The sequence below is a fragment of the Nesoenas mayeri genome (genome assembly GCF_963082525.1).
Source record: "Nesoenas mayeri genome assembly, chromosome: 1".
Classification (NCBI taxonomy): domain Eukaryota; kingdom Metazoa; phylum Chordata; class Aves; order Columbiformes; family Columbidae; genus Nesoenas; species Nesoenas mayeri.
The window spans coordinates 78380028-78401935 of NC_137541.1; the positions used below are offsets into that span (position 1 = coordinate 78380028).

Below are 21908 nucleotides of genomic sequence, written 5' to 3' on the forward strand. Positions count from 1 at the left end.
GCTTAATCTCAGCAATGCAGATGTCACAGGAATGCTATCTATTACAAATAATTTTTGAACCACATGATAATACAAATAAGAGTGCGTGGTCCTTTCCTTGCCCCTCAGGGCTATAGATTTTGCCTCTAATTTCTCCTAAACTAGAAGATTATGTATACTGAACTGCTAGATCCAGGACAGTAAAATGCTGTTGGGATAAATTCATTAAGCAAGAAATTACCCTTATTAACTCAATAGAGTCTGATATCAACCAAGAACCACATGACTTCCCTTCTCTCACATTTATTTCAAGAAGTTGCTAGAACACTATTGCCATTTTAATATTTACATCTCACTATATAAAAGGAAGAGCTTCATAATAATGGAAGGCTCATTTTCATACAGTAAGTAGGCAGTGATAGTAGAGGAGCAAAGCTTGTGTCAGCCTGTTCCACACTGAGACAACAAAGAATGACAGAACAGCCCCAGTGACATCTCATTCTGGCCTTCATTGTTCAAAGTTTGTGTTCTGTACATAGCTGAGCAGAAAATACATTTACTTCAGAAATAAATGTGTTCAATCTTTCCATAAGTTTACTTTTAAAAAGTGTAGGTTCCTTCAGATTCAACTGAACACAGTGCTATCTTAGCAGCATAGTGAAGCCCATTTTTTAAGACTGCTATTTGTTCATCTAATCCAGATGAAAAGTCTCTGCCAACACCAACCCACTTGCTTTTGTTGCTGCATTTCCACGCAGATTAATTTAATTCACTGGTCAGTATTTTGACAAGATCAACACAAAATCTTCATACAGGACTGCATTTATCTCTCATTTCTGGTAATCCTGAGGAAATGGTTTTATAAAACTCAATACAAAATGGAAGAGGGGTTTTGTTCAATCAAAATAATCTTCTATATCAATATCTGGATTCAGGAGATCTTCACCATAGGCTGAAAGATCCATTTGATTTAAAATTAAATTTTCAAAGGTTTCTTCCAAGTCTGTTTCACCAATGAGCACAGCTCCCATCATTCGGCCATTCTGCATCACTACTTTAACATATTCTTGTCCCTTGGTACATCTCAGCATCAGTTCATGGTCTAAACCCAAGCCTTGAGCGTTGTATTTTCCCAAAACCACCACCTAACAGAGGGAAAAAGAAAAAGCACTCATGAGATAATTGTAGTGGCTTTCACTGTTTCTGCTGGTAACAGTGTCCTAATGTCAGATGCTGTCCTTAGGAAACCTCCCCCATTCATTCACTTGCAAACCCACAACAGAATGAAAGGTCTTCACCTTGAGCTATCACACACAAAACCTAATACTGAGCCAGTTATTATGCTGAACTGTGTTGAATTTATCCATGAACAGAAACTTAATGAAATGGAATACATGCAGAGATGCCAAGTAAATCAGCTGTCACTCACCAATTAAAATTTGTAATATATCTGAAGATCTTTGCCCTCTTCCGTTTTAGCAAAGTTAGGATGAATAAGATTAATTATTTTATAAAGAAAACTGGTTTGTCAATACTGAAGCATCTGCTTTTGGCAAGTGACTATAAACAAGCAATATGTGCGTTACTTAGTGGTTTAAGACTGTTCTTTACCTTATAATTGAAAAATTTTGTAACATGAGCAAATAGTTCAAAGCTGAAATCCATATCAATAGGTTCCCCTAAAGTATCAGCTGCCATGCACTTTGCTGCATACCATCCCATCTGCCTAGCTTGAGTCCACAGTCTCATCTAAAAAACAAAAAATAAAAAAGAAAAGATTTAAAAACACAGATACATGTCACTGTGCAATGACTGACACTCATCAATGCTTACTAAGTGTCTTCATTATACTCAGACAGGTTGAACAGCTTTGGCCACACAGATAGTTATTCGTCATCCACCCAGAATTATCTACTTGTTCACTGGCTTCGGCTTCAATTAAATTTTCTTCTCTCCCATCTGTGTAATAGTGTGTAATTTACTTTGCAGATTAGGCTGCTGCTAAGTACACAATTGTATGATTTGATTTACCTGATGCCACACAGGACTAGGTTCCCATGATGCTGTGCAGATATCTCCAGCGGCATATATATCTGGCAGGGATGTGTGCATGTGTTTATCTACTTTAAGACCTCCATCTTCACCTACAGCAAACTGCAGTATTTACACAGATGAGCAACAAGAAAAATAATAATTTAAACTCAGTAATTCAATTTTGTTCATGTTAAGCAGTTATCTCATGTTACTTTTTTAATAGCAGACTCACAGAAGTTTCAGTAAACTCACTATTCTGCTTAATCAAAACACTTGAAGATCTAAAATTATATTAGTAAATACTATGGGAACCCAGCAAGATGCTCTTCTGGATGCCATGAAGCAACAGGGAAAAAGGTCATTCAGTGTGAACAATTCATGGCTATTCATTCTCCCACCTAATCTGACTCAATCAAGAAAGACTGATAAACGCGAGAGAAACACGGTGTTCAAACCTCACAATCTCAAGACTCCTTCACCTTCAAGATCATCTTCAAGGGAAGAAAACAGACCTCCCAAAGAGTGCCATAATCAAGTATTTTTCACAACTGTCCACATATGAAAGTATTACCTCCCTGTATTACGATGCGACCCTGCACTCGACAGTATTTATCCTGAATCTTATCAAACCTAGAACCCTTCATATAAGCAAAGACAAAAATCAGCCTACAAAAGCAGAATTCCCTAGCAATGTCTGCATCCGTTTCTCACCAAGTTTAAGAACAGATCAGTGTTGTATTTTATAAGTGACCTTCACATGTCCTTTAAAATATCTCAAACTATGCATCAAAAAAAGTTTAGAACAGCATTACATAGTGAATAAAATTATTTAATGTGAGACTATCTAGAGCAGCAAGACATCCGTGCTGAGATACAAATGCATAATTTCTAGAACACAGCATCATTTAAAAAATGTTATTACTGATTCATAGGCAGAGAATTAACAGAGCTTGCCAAATCTCAAGTCACAGTATGTACGTTACAGGGACATCAAATCTTAAGAGTTCATTTTGTATTTTTGTCAAGGCCAGAAAATACCACTGCAAATACCTAATTCCTAATCTTACTTTATAATGTAGGCCTTGAAATATTTCATGGCTCAACATCAGCTGAATGTTTTAATAATTTTCTTCTGCTTTATTCAGAAGATAGCGTTTTACTTCCTAATCAGAAGGAACTCCAAAACACCAAATACCCTAACGCACTGGTTTTGCCTGGGATAATTTTCTTTGCGGTAGCTTGTATGGGCCTGTGTTTTGGGTTTGTGCTGAAAACAGTGCTGATAACACGGGGATGTTTTGGCTGTTGCTGAGCTGTGCTCACACAGAATCAAGGCCTTTTCTTTTTCTCATGGCGCCCCACCAGTGGTAAGGCTGGGGGTGCATGAGAAGCTGGGAAGCGGACACAGTGGGGGCAGCTGACCCCACTGACCAAAGGGATACCCCAAACCATACAGTGTGCTCCCAAGAAAAGCCAGGGGAAAGAAGGAGGAAGTGGGGATATTCATAATTACGGCGCTTATCTTCCCAAGTAACCATTATGCGTGAGAAGCCCTGCTTTCCTGGAAATGGCTAAACATCTCCCTGCCAATGGGAAACTGAATTAATTCCTTGTTTTAATTTGCTTGTGAGCACAGCTTTTGCTTTGCCTAAATTGTCTTTATCTCAAATCATGAGTTTTCTCATTTGAACCCTTTCAACTCTCATCCCCATCCCACTGGGGGAGGAAATGAGCTGCTGTGTGGTGCTGAGCTGCCGGATGGGGTTAAACCAGGCACCTAACGTGGAGACAGAATGACCTCAAGGCCTGAAAATTCACGTGGCAGCTATGAACTCTGTAATTATCATCCACGTTTGGATGCTGATTCCAAGTGTGACTTCCCTTGAATAATACGAGCACCTTTCCCGATGAAGAATATTGGAAGTGACTGCTTCCTTCCCAGGAGAAAATTTTAAAATTTGTAAGATAAGAATATGGTGCAGAATTAACACAAAAAGTATTCTAAATCTTTTGCCACATTAACCAATTATACAAATGTTTTTTCCTGTCTTTGTAGGCCTAATCTTAACAGTTTATATTGTATATATACTGTATATCAGTACATATAATGAGTAGCAATATAACAGGCCAAGAACAGTAATGAAATTAACTGTTATCATGTTCGGTATTTCCAAGATCAACATGCGCTATTTTGAAATGCTGTACAACATTCAAAACCTTTATCAATCAATATTTCATGTCAGAAGGATAAACCAGCTAAAAGGGACTATTTCATCTTACTTAAAAAAAAAGGCAAAAAGCTTAAACTTCAAAAGAGATCAGTATACTTACATTATTACCATCAATAAATGGTTTAATGTTTGGCACAACTCCCGTTGCACTGACAATAAAATCGCATCCATAGATTTTTCCATTAGTTAATTCCACATATACAGGCCATAGCACTGAAAAAGTGGAAAATTTTGCCCTGAGAATGTAACCAACAGAAGTTATTAATGACGTCTCATAATAAGACATGAAATAAAGAGAGGAAAAAAAATATTTTCTGATATCTAATTGATTAGGGAGGAAAAAAAAAAATTTTAAAAACCTCTCAAAAAAACAGGTATTACCTATAACAGTTTTTGCCTTTGCTTAGGCCTAGAAAATAAGATTTTGGAACTTAGCTCCAAGTCCTACTATTGGCTTTCTCTAGAATTTTTCTAAGTCAAAACCCTCATTTGTAGGAGGAAAATATGATGTCCTTCCACTACTTGAGGCCCATGGGATGTTCTCTGAACTACACAATTGCCAAATACTCTATTACATATAAATTTAGAGATGCACAGGAAATGCCTCAAAAGCAAAAAGAACATCAGACATTTGACTTCCTAGAATCTTATGCTTAAAGTAACTGGCTATTAAAATTGTATTTTAAATATTAATTTTCATTCAGTAGAATTTATGGATACAAAAAGTAGTGAAACAGTTATATTTTCTTCTACTGTCTTTGAAGGGTTATATCAGTTTTGACACTAAATGTTTTCTGGATTTTTTTTTTTTTGCTTCTGTTTTAGCTCCACTGTTAACGTATGTTTTTATCAGATTTTTTAGGGATAATTCTGCATACAGGATTTAGGTGACTTTGTGGAAAAAGGGTCTGACTCATAACATTCTGTAGTTCAATTGCAGCTCATAAATCAAATTCTCAACTACTGTAAGTTGCTAGAGCTCCATTTAATTTATAGAAATAAAAGATTTACTTTCCATATCTGTATTTGCTCTAAAACAGCAAACAAGATCAAACATGCTCCAGCACTGCTTTATCTTCAACATGTTATTTCTAATCAGTACTGACACCTACCACCATCTGGTTCTGCATTTTCCTCTTCCTTAGGAAAAGTCAAAGAGGTCCGTTGCAGCTGTATGAATTCTTGCTGTGAGTGTATTTTCTTTACTTCACACAGTTTTTCAATATGTACTTTATGAGAAAACTGAAGAAAGATTGACAAAATTGTAAACATAATGATTAGCAATAACAATATCTTTAGCAGCAAGTACACCTTCACCTACATTGACATTACTACTCTGGAAAAAAATCCCACATATATCCTGTCCTGAAGCACAGGACACTGGCTGAGTTCCCATGATTTTTCCTTTTTTGCCATAGATCTAACCATAGAAAATTGTAATTTACCTGGTTTTTCAGCAGCTATCTGATACTCCTTGAAATTTCACGACAATTTAGACTTTTCTGGCATGCCAGAAAACATATGCAAGTTCCCCTGAGTTTACGGGAAAAGAATGCAGAACTTAGCAGAACAGAAAGAAAGTAAACTCATCTTACTGTCTTTCAGGATTTCAAATCCTTAATTTTTCTATAATGAACTAAATGCTGATAACAATAATAAATTTATATTCCAAATTATGTGAAAAGAAAAAGAAAATATATTCTATTCCATCAGCCCATGTTTCAACCACTCATATTCTGACCTCAAGACAGAAGTTGCAAAGTTACTTGTTTCTCAAAACTATTTTAGGGATTCAGGCCTTGAATGGTTTCACTCTCCACTACACAAACATCCTTTATTTGATACTGTAAAGCCAATTCGGAAGAATCTATGACTGATGACCTTTGAAAGGTCTTTTTTTAAAATGTTTGCAACAGATGCAAACACCTGTCATCTAAGAAATTAATAAAAAATCTGATAATAAACTATGCAATGTGAGGATTTTTAGCTTATTTCAAACACAAAACTCTTCACAATGCTCATGTCTGCTACTGATTTTGCATTTCATTATCTGCTGTGACAGAAGACTGATGTTCCCTGTACCTCTGTACAAATCCTACTGTCCTGTTTTTCATGTATGAAAATGTACGTATGGCAGGTAAAATCAGGACAAGAGGTTCCACTGCTTCTCGTTAAAGCTAGGATTGACACCAGTTCTACAGAAATATGAAAACCAACGTTTATGGTTCAGTTTGAAGAGCACATCACTAAAATTATGCCAAGGGATCCGATTAGCCACCTTCTTTCTGAAGCAGAATATTACTTTTGTGTTAACATATTTTCCTGCTTAATTCTGACAGGAGAATCAGTTCAAGCACATTTTATTTTTATTAAATAATAATAGTAACGATAAAAATAACAACAACAATAATAGTAATAATAATAATAATAAAAATAATCCTGAATATGACATTTCACATTCTGTCATCCTTACCCACTTTAAGCAACATTTAAGCAAATGTGTAAGCAAGAATATGGCCATACCTCTTTAGTTCCTTTAAGATGTAAGCCCTCATGCCAATCAGGGCCTAACGCACTGCCCGGTTTGTCAGATGCTGCTACGCATCTGTCTTTTTCCTCGCTTCCTGAAGGAAGGAGGTGAAGAATATCAGAATTAGCATGCATGCTTCATTGCCCACAGAATTCAGATGAAGGATTCTCAATTAAGAGAAACATGATCTGGTTGCCAAAATGGAAGACAAAAGGGTGCCATGTCTCAAAGCCCATTGATTTGCAGACAAATCAGACTCCAAGCCAGTATTTTAAACACTGTTCAACTGTATGCCTTTCATTACTTGACTCGTCTCCAAAACAACCGTGCCCTGTGACGTGCCTGCATGGACCCTCAACAGCCAGATGGACCCCAACAGCACCAGGGTTCTGAGGACCCACGGCAGACCTAGTTGCTTAATATCACCACTAATACTTAAATTGACATCCACCTGCTAGCAAATGTGCACTGTCCTCACCATCACCCAAAAGTGCAAATTCAAACATACCATGGCACATATGAAGAACATTGAGAGTGCAATTTTATCATGTTTAGGCTGAATCTTTTACAATTTATTATTCCGACCTGAAGTCTAGAACATGCTTTTCTTTTTGTTATTACTTTGGTCTTGCATATGTTTGTGTAATGTTTGTTATGCAGTTCTAGTTAACTGTTGTTATTAAGACTGCAGTTTCACTGCATCTGAAATAATGTTCTGTGAGGTTTTACCTGGTCCTCCAATAGCTTTAGTGTGAGCTCCTTCCAACAAAATGCTGACATTATTTAGAAAAACATTAAAATATTAAAGAAAATAGGACAAGTTCTTCAGTAGATAGAATACAGGAAATTAAATGAAAACTTGGCAGAGATATAAAGACAAGCACATTTTACACAGTTTGTAGGACACTGTATTACATACTGTCGTGTGTCTTTTTAAATTCTGGATATATTTTTAGATTCCTTTTTTACTTTTAGCTTTTTAAAGAAGGAAATGTCATTGATGATAACAGAAAACCTTACATACTGCCTGCTAAATTAACTGATCTTAGGACTATTGTAAATATTAAATGCTGCTGCTGCAGCGTAGGAGACTAAAACACCGTACCTTCCATTGTGTACTTGGTTCTTTTACATTCAATTGGAGTCTCTCGTTTTTCAGCAGTTAACTTTGGAATGAGAAATTCAGCTGCTCCTGCATCAAAAAAAGTGTTCCCAATGGCTTTGTCTTTGATAGCCCAGATTACTTCACAGCCTTGAATTTCATACCTGTGGACATTTAAACAATGGATAAAGTGACAGACTACCTGAAAAGGATCTGACTCTTAGCAACTAGAAGCGTGCAAGGTTTCATTCCAGAAGGTAGAAACAAGAGATACAAGACTTTTAAACCTATCAAATCCACTACTCCTTCTAACTATTTAGATAAGGAGCCTATTTAAAAAAAAAGTATATCTCTTCAAGTTGACAGCTCATGCTTCCTCACCAGCACAACCTTGACTGAACCAGGGCAGGAGGTGAGGCAGATTAAATTTGTAATAGTAATACTTAGTTATTTCCTGCTCTCCACAATGGAAGAAATGTGCATTTTTGCCAGACTGCCCATTACCAGGAACAGGCATTTGGAGGTTGTTTGTACTACCTGGAACATGAACTGGTAGAAACATGCAGAGAACAATTTAGTGAAAGTGAAAAGGTGATTCTGTGCAACACAAAACAAGGCCACATAACTGCATAATACAGGGGGTTCTGTAACCTAGAGGACTGCAGGACCACACTGTTCAGTACCCTACGTGTGACAAAGGCCACGTCAGGCACTTCAAAAGCTCCATCAACTTAAATTAGGCTGAGTGCAAGATAAGCTGCCTCTTTATTCCTGTTACATCTTCTGTCTCCAGAAATAAAACAAGTTTTGTAACTTAAATATTGCTGTAAGTCTTAACAGAAATCCCTGTATATTCTTGATATTGATGTGCCAAAGCTTCTGAAGCTTGCTGAATTTTACATCACAGTAAGCACCACTATACTATGGACATTTTTTTTAAGCATTTAGTATCAAAATTCGTTAAGAGCTACAGTTTTATAAGTCAACCTTCTCCAAAACTCATACACACCAGATTTGACATTGCATTGTTAAAGATTTTATTGGCATATGTATCATTAAAACGCAGTCATTTACTTACACTAATTCAAGTGCAATCCCACCATTTCCTACCACTACTATTCTCTCAGCTTGAGCCAAATTCTTCTGAAAAGCCTGTGTTAAGAAAGGAAAAGAGTCAATTACAACTTACATCTTCCCTCACACTTATCAATTATGTACTTCTCAGTATTTTCTTTCTCTCAGTCTTCTTATTTTGATTTTCTCAAGACTAATGATACACATTTACTTACACTAAGATCTGTTACAGAGGCTAACAAAACCTGTGAAGTTCTATCACATTACAGGATAAAGTTATTGATACAGCCTTATGAGTCTCAAATTGAGACAGGGGAAGTTAAATAATTACATGTAAGCCAATTTGACAGAGCCCTTAATAGAATTCAGGAGATGTTTCTCTGTCCTAGAGACCATTAGCATTGTGGTATCATTAATCCAGTTTTATCACAACTTGTATAATTTTCATGGTAATTTGCATAACATTAAAAAGGCAAAAATACAGAAATTTAGGAGCCTAAAAATTCCTGATCAGAAACCAGGAATTTAAAAAATAATTGGTAACAAATCTGAGAACAAATTTTATTTGTGAAAAAAAAAAATGAAATAAACAAGTCTCCAAATCACATCTTAGTGGTGAAAATAACAAAAAAACCCTACAGCCCAGACAGTATTTTTTAGATCAGATATAACCACTTCAAGTATTTTCTTTCAAACAGATCAAGAATCATGATTATCAGAACAATTATTACAATTACAGAAAAAACTTGTTCATCCATGCTTCTGGTTTGCCTGACTAATTGTATAAGAGAACCTAAACTGTAAAAGACCACGAAAACTGCAGTCCTTTAATCCCTTCAGAGGAGGACACTGAAGTTGTATCAGAGGGGACTACTGAACACAACTGATCATTGTGAAAAAGAAAACAAACAAAAAACCAGAAACAAGTATTTTCAGACTTATTTGAAGTTCAGTATCAGTTTTCACAAATGACAGCCCAATCTACCGTTTCCTACAGTGGCCAACAGTGGATGCACAGGGAAGACCATCAGAAGACGACAAGCACATGACAATACTACCCTGGAACACCCTCACAGCTTCCAGACACCACTGGTGCCACTCTGGTGGCATATTTCTCTTCAACTCAGACAAGATAAATTTAGCGAGGCCTGTCTTTTTTGTGTGTTTTTTTCCTTCCTTCTACTTCTAATTCTGCCTCCCCCCCCCCCACCTTTTTTTTTTCCTTTCTCAAACTCAGGTAAAGTTTTAATGTCCAAAACAAACAACAATTTCATAGCTTCACTTCAGTTTTCTTGGAAAGTACCTCATTCTTCACTCTCAGTGTCAAACTTCAGTTGATGAATTACAGTTCTTATGTTATGGAGAAGCAGCAAGCGCTCACTTTCACCCTGCCTCCTCTAATTCTAAAGACCTATAGCAGCTAAACCTCACTTCCTACTTGCAAGCTGAGGTTTTAGTTGTTTAAGTCATTACTCATGTGAAAACTTTTCCACATGTTTGACTATAACCGTAACTCTTTCTGTAAAGTGAGAAGCTACAGTAGAACTTTAAAAAAGCATCCTTCAGTAGCTTTTCACTTCAGGAAGTGGCCCTTCATACTGTGTACCAGATACACCTTCTCAGGGAAGTTTCTATTGGTGCCTACTTCCTGTTCAGAATTTCAGAATGGCTTCTGCCTGGAGGGAAAAGAATACCATTTATTCTAGATTATTATGTTAGCAATACTGTCTATGAGCTATCTATAAACTTAATAAATTTAGTGACTAATTAATTTATTTAACGGTAGTTTAAAGCTATTTCTCTGCTACCAAAAGTGTTCCTATTTAAGGATATATAATAACAAACACCATCTTATGTTTCTTCATTTCACTCCACAGTAATTTTTAGTATTTTGCACCAGAAATGGGAATACATTATACACTTACAATTCCAAAACACATTTACCTGTGCACTGTCAGTATCCCGGATTCCTAATACATACGGGTTTCCTTCAAAAATTAATTTGGGTTTTGCTCCAGCACACAGGCAAAGTTTTTCATACGTATATTCTTTCCCATCTTCAGTGAAAATTTTCTGTTAAGAAATAAGAGAAAAGAAAGAACAATTAGAGATATCCAACATCAGCTTTTTTTTTTCCTTAATGTCACAGTATTTTGCGGATATTAAAAGCTGTAACTGGCTTCTTAAAGAGTAAGCCTTCATACTCTCATCGGTTGTGTGTCATTTATTTGCATTACATTCACCACAGACTTTCAAACCTAAACATATGACATTACGAGACAGATAAAATGCAAAGTGTGCACAGTACACCCAAAGGAAGATGAAATATAAGGATTACCACTTGGTGGCACTCTGTACTCACTAGCTGTGCTAAAAAGAGTCTGTTTTCTAGGTGACAACGTTCACCCACCCCAGTGACAGAGGTAAACCTATATGCTACTATATATTAGCAACTACAAATCTCATTTCAAAAACAGCAGACCTGTGTTAACTAGGGACAGGATAGGGATACAGTTTAGAAAGACTGCAAAGTCTGTTCTTAGCTAAACCAAAAGGGTAGTCACTAAACAAGCTACATCATGCTGCAACAAGCAACACTTAAATTTTAACATTTAATGACCTTCTTCGTTGTTTTCCAAACTGTAAGCTAAATAGTTTACAATACAGGCACAAAGAGAGTTTTTAAAGGTTTTCTGAAAACAGAGGCAAAAGATCCTCCAAATCCACATTCATGAAATACTCATGTTCACAGAGACATACCTAAACTAAAAAGACATTATAATAACGATACCAGAATAACATTCAACTCAGAATATAAGCAGAATTATAATCTAACTGGAATCATATCTCTGTGACTTAAAATGAGCAAAACCAGTTTTGGATCTGAATGTGAGTTTTTGATAAATGCTGAAATGAAAAATAACACATTGACATGAACACTAACAAGGATCTATATGTGCTGTACATGGCTCATACTAGCAATGTATTTCCCCCTGAAAAGAAGATGGACATGTTGGTTCTTTCAAGGTTTTCTTTTTAGTAAGAAAAATTGTTAATATGTTGGTCTCTATACCAACAAGCAGTAACTTTTGAGTCAGAGAGATCTCCTATCAAGGGTTACAGAAATACTGACATCTATACTGATATACAGTATTGGTTTCATTGGCTGGTTTCTCTGCTGTTCCAATCAGGTATTTAATGCAATATCTCTAAGGTATTAAAGATTTAAATCTAAACGATACCATTTCTGAACTAACAAGTAATTTTTATCAACAATTATGTCCCCTGCATATACTTCTACTTGAACAACAGTCTAAGTGATAGATTAAATTAAGGTTAGGAAGTATTTTCTTTTAATTTTGGCAACTTAACACTTTATGTATCATAACCAGAATGTTCTTCAACATAATTTCAAGCTCAAAATATTACCTTGTTTCTTACAATTTTTTAAAATAAATAATTTGAAAAAACACATAAAAGAGAAAACATTAGCTTACATGTTCATCACTCTTCAATTGTTTTACTCCAGACTGTATAACTTTAATATTGGGATATCGATTTTCTAATAGAGAACTTGGTTGCTCTTCTACATCAAATTCCTCAAGTGTTTTGGAGACCTGTAGGAAGAAGAGAGGTATTTAAATATACAAACCATTTACCCATGTCTTTTCCTAAAGCTTGTAACAAAATATGCTAAGTCCATTTCTAGTAAAGATATCACAAAAAAGCGCCCATATTTTCTCAAAACATTTTGTCATGTTACTGCTAAAAGTTCCTTTTTATATACAGAATCTTTTCATGCCTATTCCTGGTAAAGAGTCAAAGTAGTACAGAGAATTTTAATTCTAAAGCTAGAGATTAAGCAAAAATGGAGAACCCTGATAGCTGCTTTAACTGCTATAATGTTTTATTCCATAAATAGACCATATTTTCAAGAGTGAACACTGCTTTTTAACTTACTTGATGCAGTGTTGATAAAATAACTCAATGATGTTTCCCCATGCAAGCATCTTTCTCTCATCAGCTCTTTGGGACAAAACTTTTTGGTTAAAATAGCTTGAAGAATTATGGAAATACTTTTGCCTGGAATAAATATTTTTATCCTAGTAAAAAAAAAAAATCTTGTGACTTTTTTTTCAAAAACCTAATGATTTAAAAACTTCTTGTTGCAGGCAATTGGCTCTTATGTAAGGCAAAGTGTTTACCGTTTTTCAGTTTGTAAACAGGATATATATGACAAGGGTTTAGGCAAACCAGATTTGAGATCACCTCAAAGCATTTACTCAGCATCTCATCCATAGCCACTATCTGATAATTCAGAAACTCATGAAATTAAAAAAAAAAAGAGGCAAATTAGAATTTATAAACATTCAAGTAAGTTAGGTTGATTTGGAGTTTCCTCCAGAAGGGAGCAACTGCATGGGAACCTCCAGGCCTTCTACTTTATAGAATATTCAAAGAGTCTGGAACACAGCTAGGAACCAGAAGCCACACCATGCTTGCAATTCAGAGAGAAATTAAGATGCTCATGTCCAAAACTCAGATGCTGCCTTTAGATACTGTTTAGCTATGCCCTTATTCTTCAGCTACTGAAACGTCTGCTGATGTGAATTACAGACTTTCAATCTCTGTGAAGTGTGTCTTTCCTGGATACTCACTACCCTATTGTCAGCACTCTCAAACTCAGAAGATACTCTTCAGTTGGGTGTTACTCTACCAGTCTCACACAGAGCACTCAGTCTCTCAGCAACATTCTGAGTATCCCATTAGCCCCAGACAAAAACCACAGTGCAAAGAGATGCTGATAGCCAATGACAGCCACTAAATTCAAATCTCTCCATGCTTTATTTTCCCCCTGAAGTGACTTCAATTAGGCATTCATAAACCAGGAAAAATTATGTTAAAACTGGTCTGTCAGATAAACCGCAGACTCGTCTTTTCTCTACTTGTCATGAGATACCCCTCACCTGTTAGATACCATGTTTCAGAAAAAGAATCGTAAATATAAGTGCCAGGTGCAAGCCCAGCTCTCAATGCCTTAACTTCCCCTGAGAGGTAAAATCTAATTTCTCACTGGCTGGCAGCTTTGCACCCTGACTTCTGCACAATCAAGTCTTCAAGTCTTTCCACGCCCTGTGATAGAGTTCAAAGTTCCCTGAGTGGGGAAAAGAGCAGCGCTTTTCAAGAACCAAGTACCTCTGTGAAACTAGCTTAATGAACCTACTAGCTAGAAATCTGAACTCACACATGGATTTTCTTTTTCAAACCAGCAGGAAAGAGGTAACTGAATCACCAGCTGCTGGAGATGTAGATAAAGCTGAAGGCAATTTCAAAGAAGTCTATCCCTTTTTTTGTTACTTGTCAGAACTCTGTTTCTGCCTGAAATTCAAACACACTACTGTATATGAGAACCACTAGCAAGACTAAGTTTTTAAAGTAATTTATTCCAAAGATACCATTTCAGTGCTTAAAATGGAGCACTTATTAACAAAGCAGTGAAGTAAAGCTTCAGTAACTTAGAAAATACGTCAACCATGTAAGCACTCAGTTTTACCTTTGCTTGAATGTTGTGAATATATTCACCAATTACTAATAATTATGAATCACCATAAAATACCTCATCAGTCCTACTAACACTTATCACTGCAGTAACACTAATGTGAAAACAAGTTCAAAATCATAAGCATTTTTAGGTTTAGGTTCTAAATTATCTGTACAAACTTCTGAAAAGGTCTTACCATAAGAAAAATGAAGTCTTTCTTACCTGTTTGAAATTCGTTACAGCTTTTATAACTGGAGAAGCTGTCATTAAAAAAATGTCTTCTGATGGGAATTCCACGGCCAGCTTGTAAAGAAACAGAAATCATGAAGAGTGAATACAGTTAGCAGTAGATTTGACTTTAAGACAATAAAATTATTAGTGAAAAATAATATGTGTTACTACATCACTTTAGTCTTGTAGAATCCTATTGGATAAACATTAATTCAAGATTATGGAAGAATAACGACAAATTAAAATAATTTAGAGTCCCAAGATTTTAATTCATTCACACACAAATCTTCAAGAACTGCAGCCGTGGTATAAAGGACTCACTCATAAGATTACTCTCTTAGTATTGTAAAGGCAAACTATAAGAACACACTATGATCATGTGATTTCTAGAGACATGTAGTTGCTAAGCATACATTTTTCTATTGCATAGTGGCGTTTCCTATTGGCTATTGTAAATGTTAATTACTAAACTGATAAATGGAATATCATCTTCAGAGTGCTACTAAGTTATACAAAAGTTTTAGGAACCACTCATCTCTCAAATACAGACAAAATCCAGGCTTCCTTGTCACCAGCATTCTATAGATGAACAGTTGTATAAGCTGCAAAGAACCACATTTCACATTGTACATGTGCTACTGAGCTATAAAGCAACTAGAATGTATTCCTGTACCTCAGACAGGAGCAATGTAACATAGTAATCTGAAGGTGAAAGTGGTGAAACCTTGTGGCCGGTTTAGGGGAGATTCACATGGTTATACCATTGGCAAATACAAATGAATTTAACAAGGCTATGTAAAACTTCATGTTATCCATGCTTTATAGCATGAATCCCTAAGATGTGTTTCGCACATATTGTAGCTGTATGCTTTGTATTGACAGACAACAGAAAGAAAGTTTGACATGTAGCATCCTGTGCTGCAGCAGTTGCTCCCAGCTGTATCTAATAAGCCTCAGAAAAACTACAGAACACTATGGAAAGCACATGATCATGTTCAATATCTTTATTAATGACAGACAGCATGATAGAGTGCACCCACAGCAAGTTTACAGATACTACCAAGCTGAGTGATGCAGTTGATTAGTTAAACGCATGCCACCTAGAGGGACTCGGACAGGCTTGAGGAGGGGGTCCATGTGAACTTCATGAAGTTCAACAGGGTCACGTGCAAACTCCCGCGCCTGGGTTAGGGCAATCAACAGTATTAATACAGGCTGGAGGATGAATGGATTGAGAGCAGCGCTGCAGGGGACTTGGGAATACTGGTCAACAACAACAAAAAAATCAGATAAAGACTGTCAACATGTCCTTGCAGGCTAGAAAGCAAAACGCATCCTGAGCTGCATAAAAAGAAGCATGGCTAGCAGGTCAAGGAACCCCACCTGGAGTACTGCATCCAGCTAGGGGGCCCCCAGCACAAGACAGACATGGACCTGTTAGAGCAGGTCCAGACAAGGCCCAGAGTGCTGAACACTTCTATGAGGATAAGCTGAGAGGGTTAAGGTTGTTCAGCCTGGAGAAGAGATGACTCCAGGGAAACTTTATTGTGGCCTTTCAAGATATAAGCGGGGCTTACAAGAAAGACAGAAAGAAGCTTTCTACCGGAGCTTGTAGTGACTGGGCAAAGGGTAACAGTTTTAAACTGCAAGAGAGTACATTCAGATTAGGTGTAAGTAACTCTCTACTATAATGGTGGTAAGACCGTGGAACAGGCTGCCCAGAGAAGCTCTGCAGGTGTACAATCCTAAACATAGGAAAAACTTCTTTAAGGGTGCCAGAGCACTGGAACAGGCTGCTCAGGGAGGTTGTGGAGTCTCCTTCTCTGGAGACATTCAAAACCCACCTGGACTCATTCCTGTGCAATCTGCTGTGGGTGAACCTGCTTTAGCAAGTGCGCTGGATTGGATGATCCATTCTAGATTCTGTGAAAAGCTAAGCAATACTTTTATAAAAAGGAGTACATCATAGCAGCCTTCACCTTAGCTGCAGCAGAACCCTTTATGGCTATGATGAGTAACACATGCAGCACTCCTTCAGGTTGCTGCCCTCTTGTCAAGCACAAGGAATGCCAGCTTTCTCAACTCACTAAAGTTTCAATCCTTTTTTTTTTATGAAGCAGTCACTCGCACTTATCAGTTTATTTAGGTAACTGCTGCATATATGAGAATATTCACGTGGAGTCTCTGTCTCTAGAGACATTAAAAACCCGTCTGGACGCCTTCCTATGTAACCTCATCTAGGTGTTCCTGCTCCAGCAGGGGTTTGGCCTGGATGATCTTTCGAGGTCCCTGAAATTTTGTGATTCTGTGATTACCACACAAATCTAATGAACGGCTTCTACAGACGTTCTGATGCCTCTCAGAATCACTCAGTGAACACAAACCCCGAGCGGTGCCCGCAGTGGCGCAGGCCGCTCTCACCATCACACACATGCAGTTACACCGCCCCGTGCGGGCCCTGAAGCGCGGAAGTTACGATAACGCCGGGGGCCGCAGAGCCTCCTCCGGGAGCCCAAGGGTCAAGTCCCAGCCTCACCGGCTGGAATGACCCCAGCCGGCCCTGCCAGAGCCGAGAGAGCGATGGCTGAGACTGCCGCTGGGTGTCAAAGCCCTCAGGGCCAAAATGGCGACCCCAGACGAGACGGTCGCTCTCCGTCGGGTAGGTGGGTGCGCATGCGCGGGGCGAGCAGCGGGGGGCCCGGCCTTTACCTTCTCCGCGCAGGTGACTCCTGCGATCCCTCCGCCCACCACCGCGAACCGGCTCCGCGCAGCGCCGGAGGCAGCCGCCATGTCTCCGCCTGCTCCCGAGCGCACCGGTGACGAAGGGAAAACAAAACAAGAAAAAAATGCCGCTCCCAACGGGGACGGTTTCTCACCGCCGGGCACCGGCTAAGGCGCGGAAGGTGGCGGCGCTGCGCCTACGGCGTGCGGGAGCATCCAAACTTCCTCCGCTGGCTGCGCGTCCCTCCCGCAACGCCAGGGCACGTCCTGGGCGGAGGTGGGTGGGAACAACCCCTCGCTCACCCGCCCCCAAACACGTTTTCTCCTCCCCCCACCCCTTTTTTTTTTCCTTTCTTCTTTTTTTTTTTGGAGTTTGCTTTCTTCCCTTGCTAGGGCGAGAGCTTCGGGGGCCTGGGCGCTTGAAGATTTGTATAAGCTTTGTCAAGGGGTCAAAGAGAACAGATAGCAAATAGTTATGATAAAAATAATAATAAAAAACAAAAACAAAAACCACACCACACACATACCAAAAAAACTCCCAAACATGCAGGCCTTTCTTCATTCACTAACAGGAAATCAGGAAAAAGAAACATGGAAATATGAGACACTGCATTCATTTTCCCCCCTTCTCCCGCCATCAGTTTTGGGCAGAAGATTAAAAGTGTAATTCAGACCAGGTTTTAAGATGAACACGGAGCTGACGCTTGGGAGACTCTCCCTTCCCTACCCATGACCCTCCCTGCACAAGGTGTCACTGTACAGAGGCACCTGGCGCTTCCCAGGGGGGTGTCAGTTGCTGTTTGGAGGGGTCACCCCTGGCAGTGCCCTGCAAGGGTTCCGTGCTGGTGACCCCTCAGGTTTCTCCTCCATCATTGAAGCAAATGACTTTGCTGTTTTCTTTTTTTTTTTTCTAAGTGTGGCGCAGTAACATGGGAACCATGTCAGAGTAAGGAAATAAATTGACGTGATTAACTGTCCAGCAACAGCTATAGTTTGACACGAGCTGTTCAAAATGTGTAGAAGCTTTTGTGCTCTGGTTTATCTTAGAGCATTCAGTATATTAGTAAGTATGATTTTCATTCTAAAACTGACCTTCAATGCTTTTTTTCTCTTGTAGGAAGGGATAAGCTGTAAAAGATAAAGCTGCTAATTGCATGCACCACAGAAAATGACACTATTTTATGGCCGATGCCTTTTCAGACATTTCTGTTGCTACGAGGACATCAATCACAGTTTTCAAAACAGTCACTTCCTGATAGCAGTTAGTTATAAATACTTTCATTTTATTTTAAGAAGTAACTTTTTTTCTTTTTTTTTCTTTTTTTTTTTTTTCCCCTAGCATTGAAGGTAATTTTGCAGTCCAGACAATTGCTGCCCATTTTGGTCATAAACACAACCCATTCCACTGTAAATTATCTGAGTAAATGACCTGACCAAAACAGTGCAAGAAATTTGGTAGGCTTGCATCATCAAATACAAGAATACCTCCCAAGGATTTTATTCTGCCATATATGATAAATGATGGGAGAAATTCTCATTTTACTTAGAGCATTTGCTTGTGTAAACTAAAAAAAAAAGTTGTTACTGCCTCCATTTACAAAAATATGTAAAAAGCCATTTTGGACAAGATGGGCAAAATTGAAGACCGTGAAAATAGTTGCTCACAGTTACAGCATACCTTCTCAGTTCCTAATTGACAGGAAGGACATGACAAATCTGTAGAAACTTTTCCATATTAATAATGTTTAATTTGTGTAGGGTTTGTAATGAACTTGGCTTTAGTATCAGTAACCCATTGTGAATTCGTTCCTGACGCTTCTTACCAAGCTTGGTGCATATGTGTTGAAAGAAGAAGCAGAGGATGTGAGACCAAGAAAGTAGATAGCAGTCATTAAGTAGATTTTATTCTTTATTAAACGAGAACTCTTAATGTTCTCTGAGTATTTCTGAAAATGATTGTGCACCCCGTCATGGTACCTCTGTCACTTGCATCAGTGTGTGTATAACCTTCAATGCATGACTTTGCTTATCTGACACTCACAATCTAAATAACATTTGACTGTGAAAACCACCCCAAATTCCAGTAGCCAAATCCTATTCTATGAAGGAAAAAAGTGTCACGTACAGTTACAGGTTGACTCGGTCTCTGTTACCCTGCATCCTCTGAAATGGCACAGGGCAAGGCCTGCTAGATCATGGCTCTGTTATGAAAGTCAACCACGCTGTCTGCCGGTGGAGATGCATTTTACATCATACTTCCTTTTCTGCAAGCGTGTTTGGGCACCTCAGATGTCTCTAGGCCTCTGTTGATTTGGGCTGAAATGGTAGGTTTTCTCTGGGAATATGAGTAACGTATCACTCATGAATAATGAATTAAAGTACAGAATATGACAATAAAGCCTTTATAGCAATACATACTACAAGGAATTGTTTTTCCTCCACTGTCTTCCATTCCTCAAGCAGATGGAAAAATTGTTCAAACAGTGAAAGCAGCAGGAGAAAAGAGGTGCCCAATCTACCTACTGAATGATAAAGATGAACTAAAAATTACATACTGTTTGATTGGCCTTTTGAAGGGGATCAGAGAAGTGATTAAGCCCTAAAAGAGCACAAAACCTTTTACAGGCTGAGTGACATTAAAGATTCCAAGGAGATTTTTTTTTGTCAGTTAGTATTTGGTTCACATAAAGGCAGAAAATGTCATATTATCACTGTGGTTAATCTGAATGATTTTTAAAACTATGAACTTGCTTCTTGAAAACCACTTGGAAGTTTTGGCACCAGGAGGTGCTAGTTCATCATGATTCCAGTAAGAAATCCACTCAGACTCTGTAATCACTTTAAATGAAGTTTATTGGAGCTAACACTATAAGAAAAATGACAATAGTATAGATAATCTCACATCCCTCCAGATGCTGGTAGCCCCAAGTTGTGCATCACTGGGTGGATCTCCAAAGAGGCACACTATACAGATCTCATTGGTGGAAAAGTGACCCAGCACTGTGGTCTTTTGAGTTCCTACAGGGTTTTCTTACAAGAAAACATGTATATTCATAATTTCTACTGTCAAACAAAAAGGATGTTCATGTGAGAACTCATTGGCACACTTTTAGATAAAGGCAAGGCCACATAGGTGGTGTAATCACCAGCACTGAGTAGAAGGTGACAACAGACTCCTCATTACAGTTAGCTGGCTAAGTTCATCCCGTAGCCGAGGGATGTGTGTGGCACAGCACGGCTTGAAGGCCAGGCAGTATGTGCAGCACCGTACAGCACAGCACAGGCTTGGGCCAGCCCAGGTCAGCTGTTTTGTGGATCACTAACTCCTCGATGTACAATGATCTTCCGGTCAGGATGACTAGCTTCCACCCCTTGATCCACGCACAGCTGACTTTTTCTACAGATACCATGAGTTGCAGATTATACGGGTAAAATTTTTTGGCTATTAGAAAGATTATTTTACAAAAAACAATTACTGAAATTAGTAACACAAGAGCAATAAAACATATACTGATTGTGAGAATAAGTGTAGGATAGAAATCACCTTGGAGCTAGGAACATAAGAGATGTCCTGCAATCTGGTTCCACCCCTAGTCCAAGATACCCTAAGACACAGACGTATTTCACCAAACAGTCCAGTTATTTGATGTAGCAGATGAAGAGAGACTTTGGTGCTGCTGGCGGGCGGAGATGTCTGGCACTTCATGTTCACTGATACACAGCATGCAGAGACCAAAAGCAATACTGTGAAGCTCCAGGTAGCAGTTCTGCATGAGAGAAAACACAAGACTTTTTTTTTACACACAGCACATACAGCATAACTTCAGTCATGTAATGAGGGTTGTCTGCTTGCTCCTTTAGCATTAAGTATGTGACTCCTGGTCCATGTGTCACATCTGCAGGGATGCGTTTCCCTCGAAAAGTCTGGTGTTGGCACTTGCTTCTGACTCTGAAAGGGTTATTGGGCTCTGTCAACATCCTGGACTGTACCTCATAGTGCTGATGTCCCAGCAGAAGATGCTAAGATAGGAGGTATAGCCTTGGAAGCGTGCTTTACTGTCTAAATTCTTTACAACCTGTAATAGCACTGTTGGCCAGTTATGGATGGTGTGAGAGGGGACCCATGCTCTTTTAGTAAAGCATTAGTTCGTTCCATTAGATCAGCTCCTCTGGGGTGATGGGTCTATGTATACCCTGTGTCCTTCGTGCTCAGCCACCCACTATCAGACCATTTGGCTCCTAAAATGAGACCCACTGTCTAACTGGCTGCAAGCAGGTGGGCCTATGCACTGGCTAAGTAACCACAAGACTTTCAGCATTCCTCTCTGGTTGGCATGTGCAGCTGGGGACACAGCAATATAGCTGGTATATGTATCTACCATCAGCAGCATGTTCTGTAATCCCTGTCCTTTTGGTAAAGGTCCAATATAGTTTGTTTGTCCAATACGACCAATAACAAGTCCT

General features: G+C 38.5%; 1 protein-coding gene across 1 annotated transcript; it reads right to left on the reverse strand.

The window, feature by feature from the left end:
• Positions 1 to 417: 417 nt before the first annotated feature.
• Positions 418 to 18446, reverse strand: PYROXD1 (pyridine nucleotide-disulphide oxidoreductase domain 1). The gene is given in 13 exon segments (XM_080363403.1): positions 418 to 1124; positions 1591 to 1728; positions 2011 to 2133; positions 4345 to 4466; positions 4469 to 4480; positions 5357 to 5486; positions 6768 to 6868; positions 7880 to 8040; positions 8955 to 9028; positions 10895 to 11023; positions 12448 to 12567; positions 14715 to 14795; positions 17433 to 18446. Coding segments are annotated over 13 exon segments (1521 nt in total). The 5' UTR covers positions 17514 to 18446; the 3' UTR covers positions 418 to 875.
• Between the last annotated feature and the right edge of the window lie 3462 nt (positions 18447 to 21908).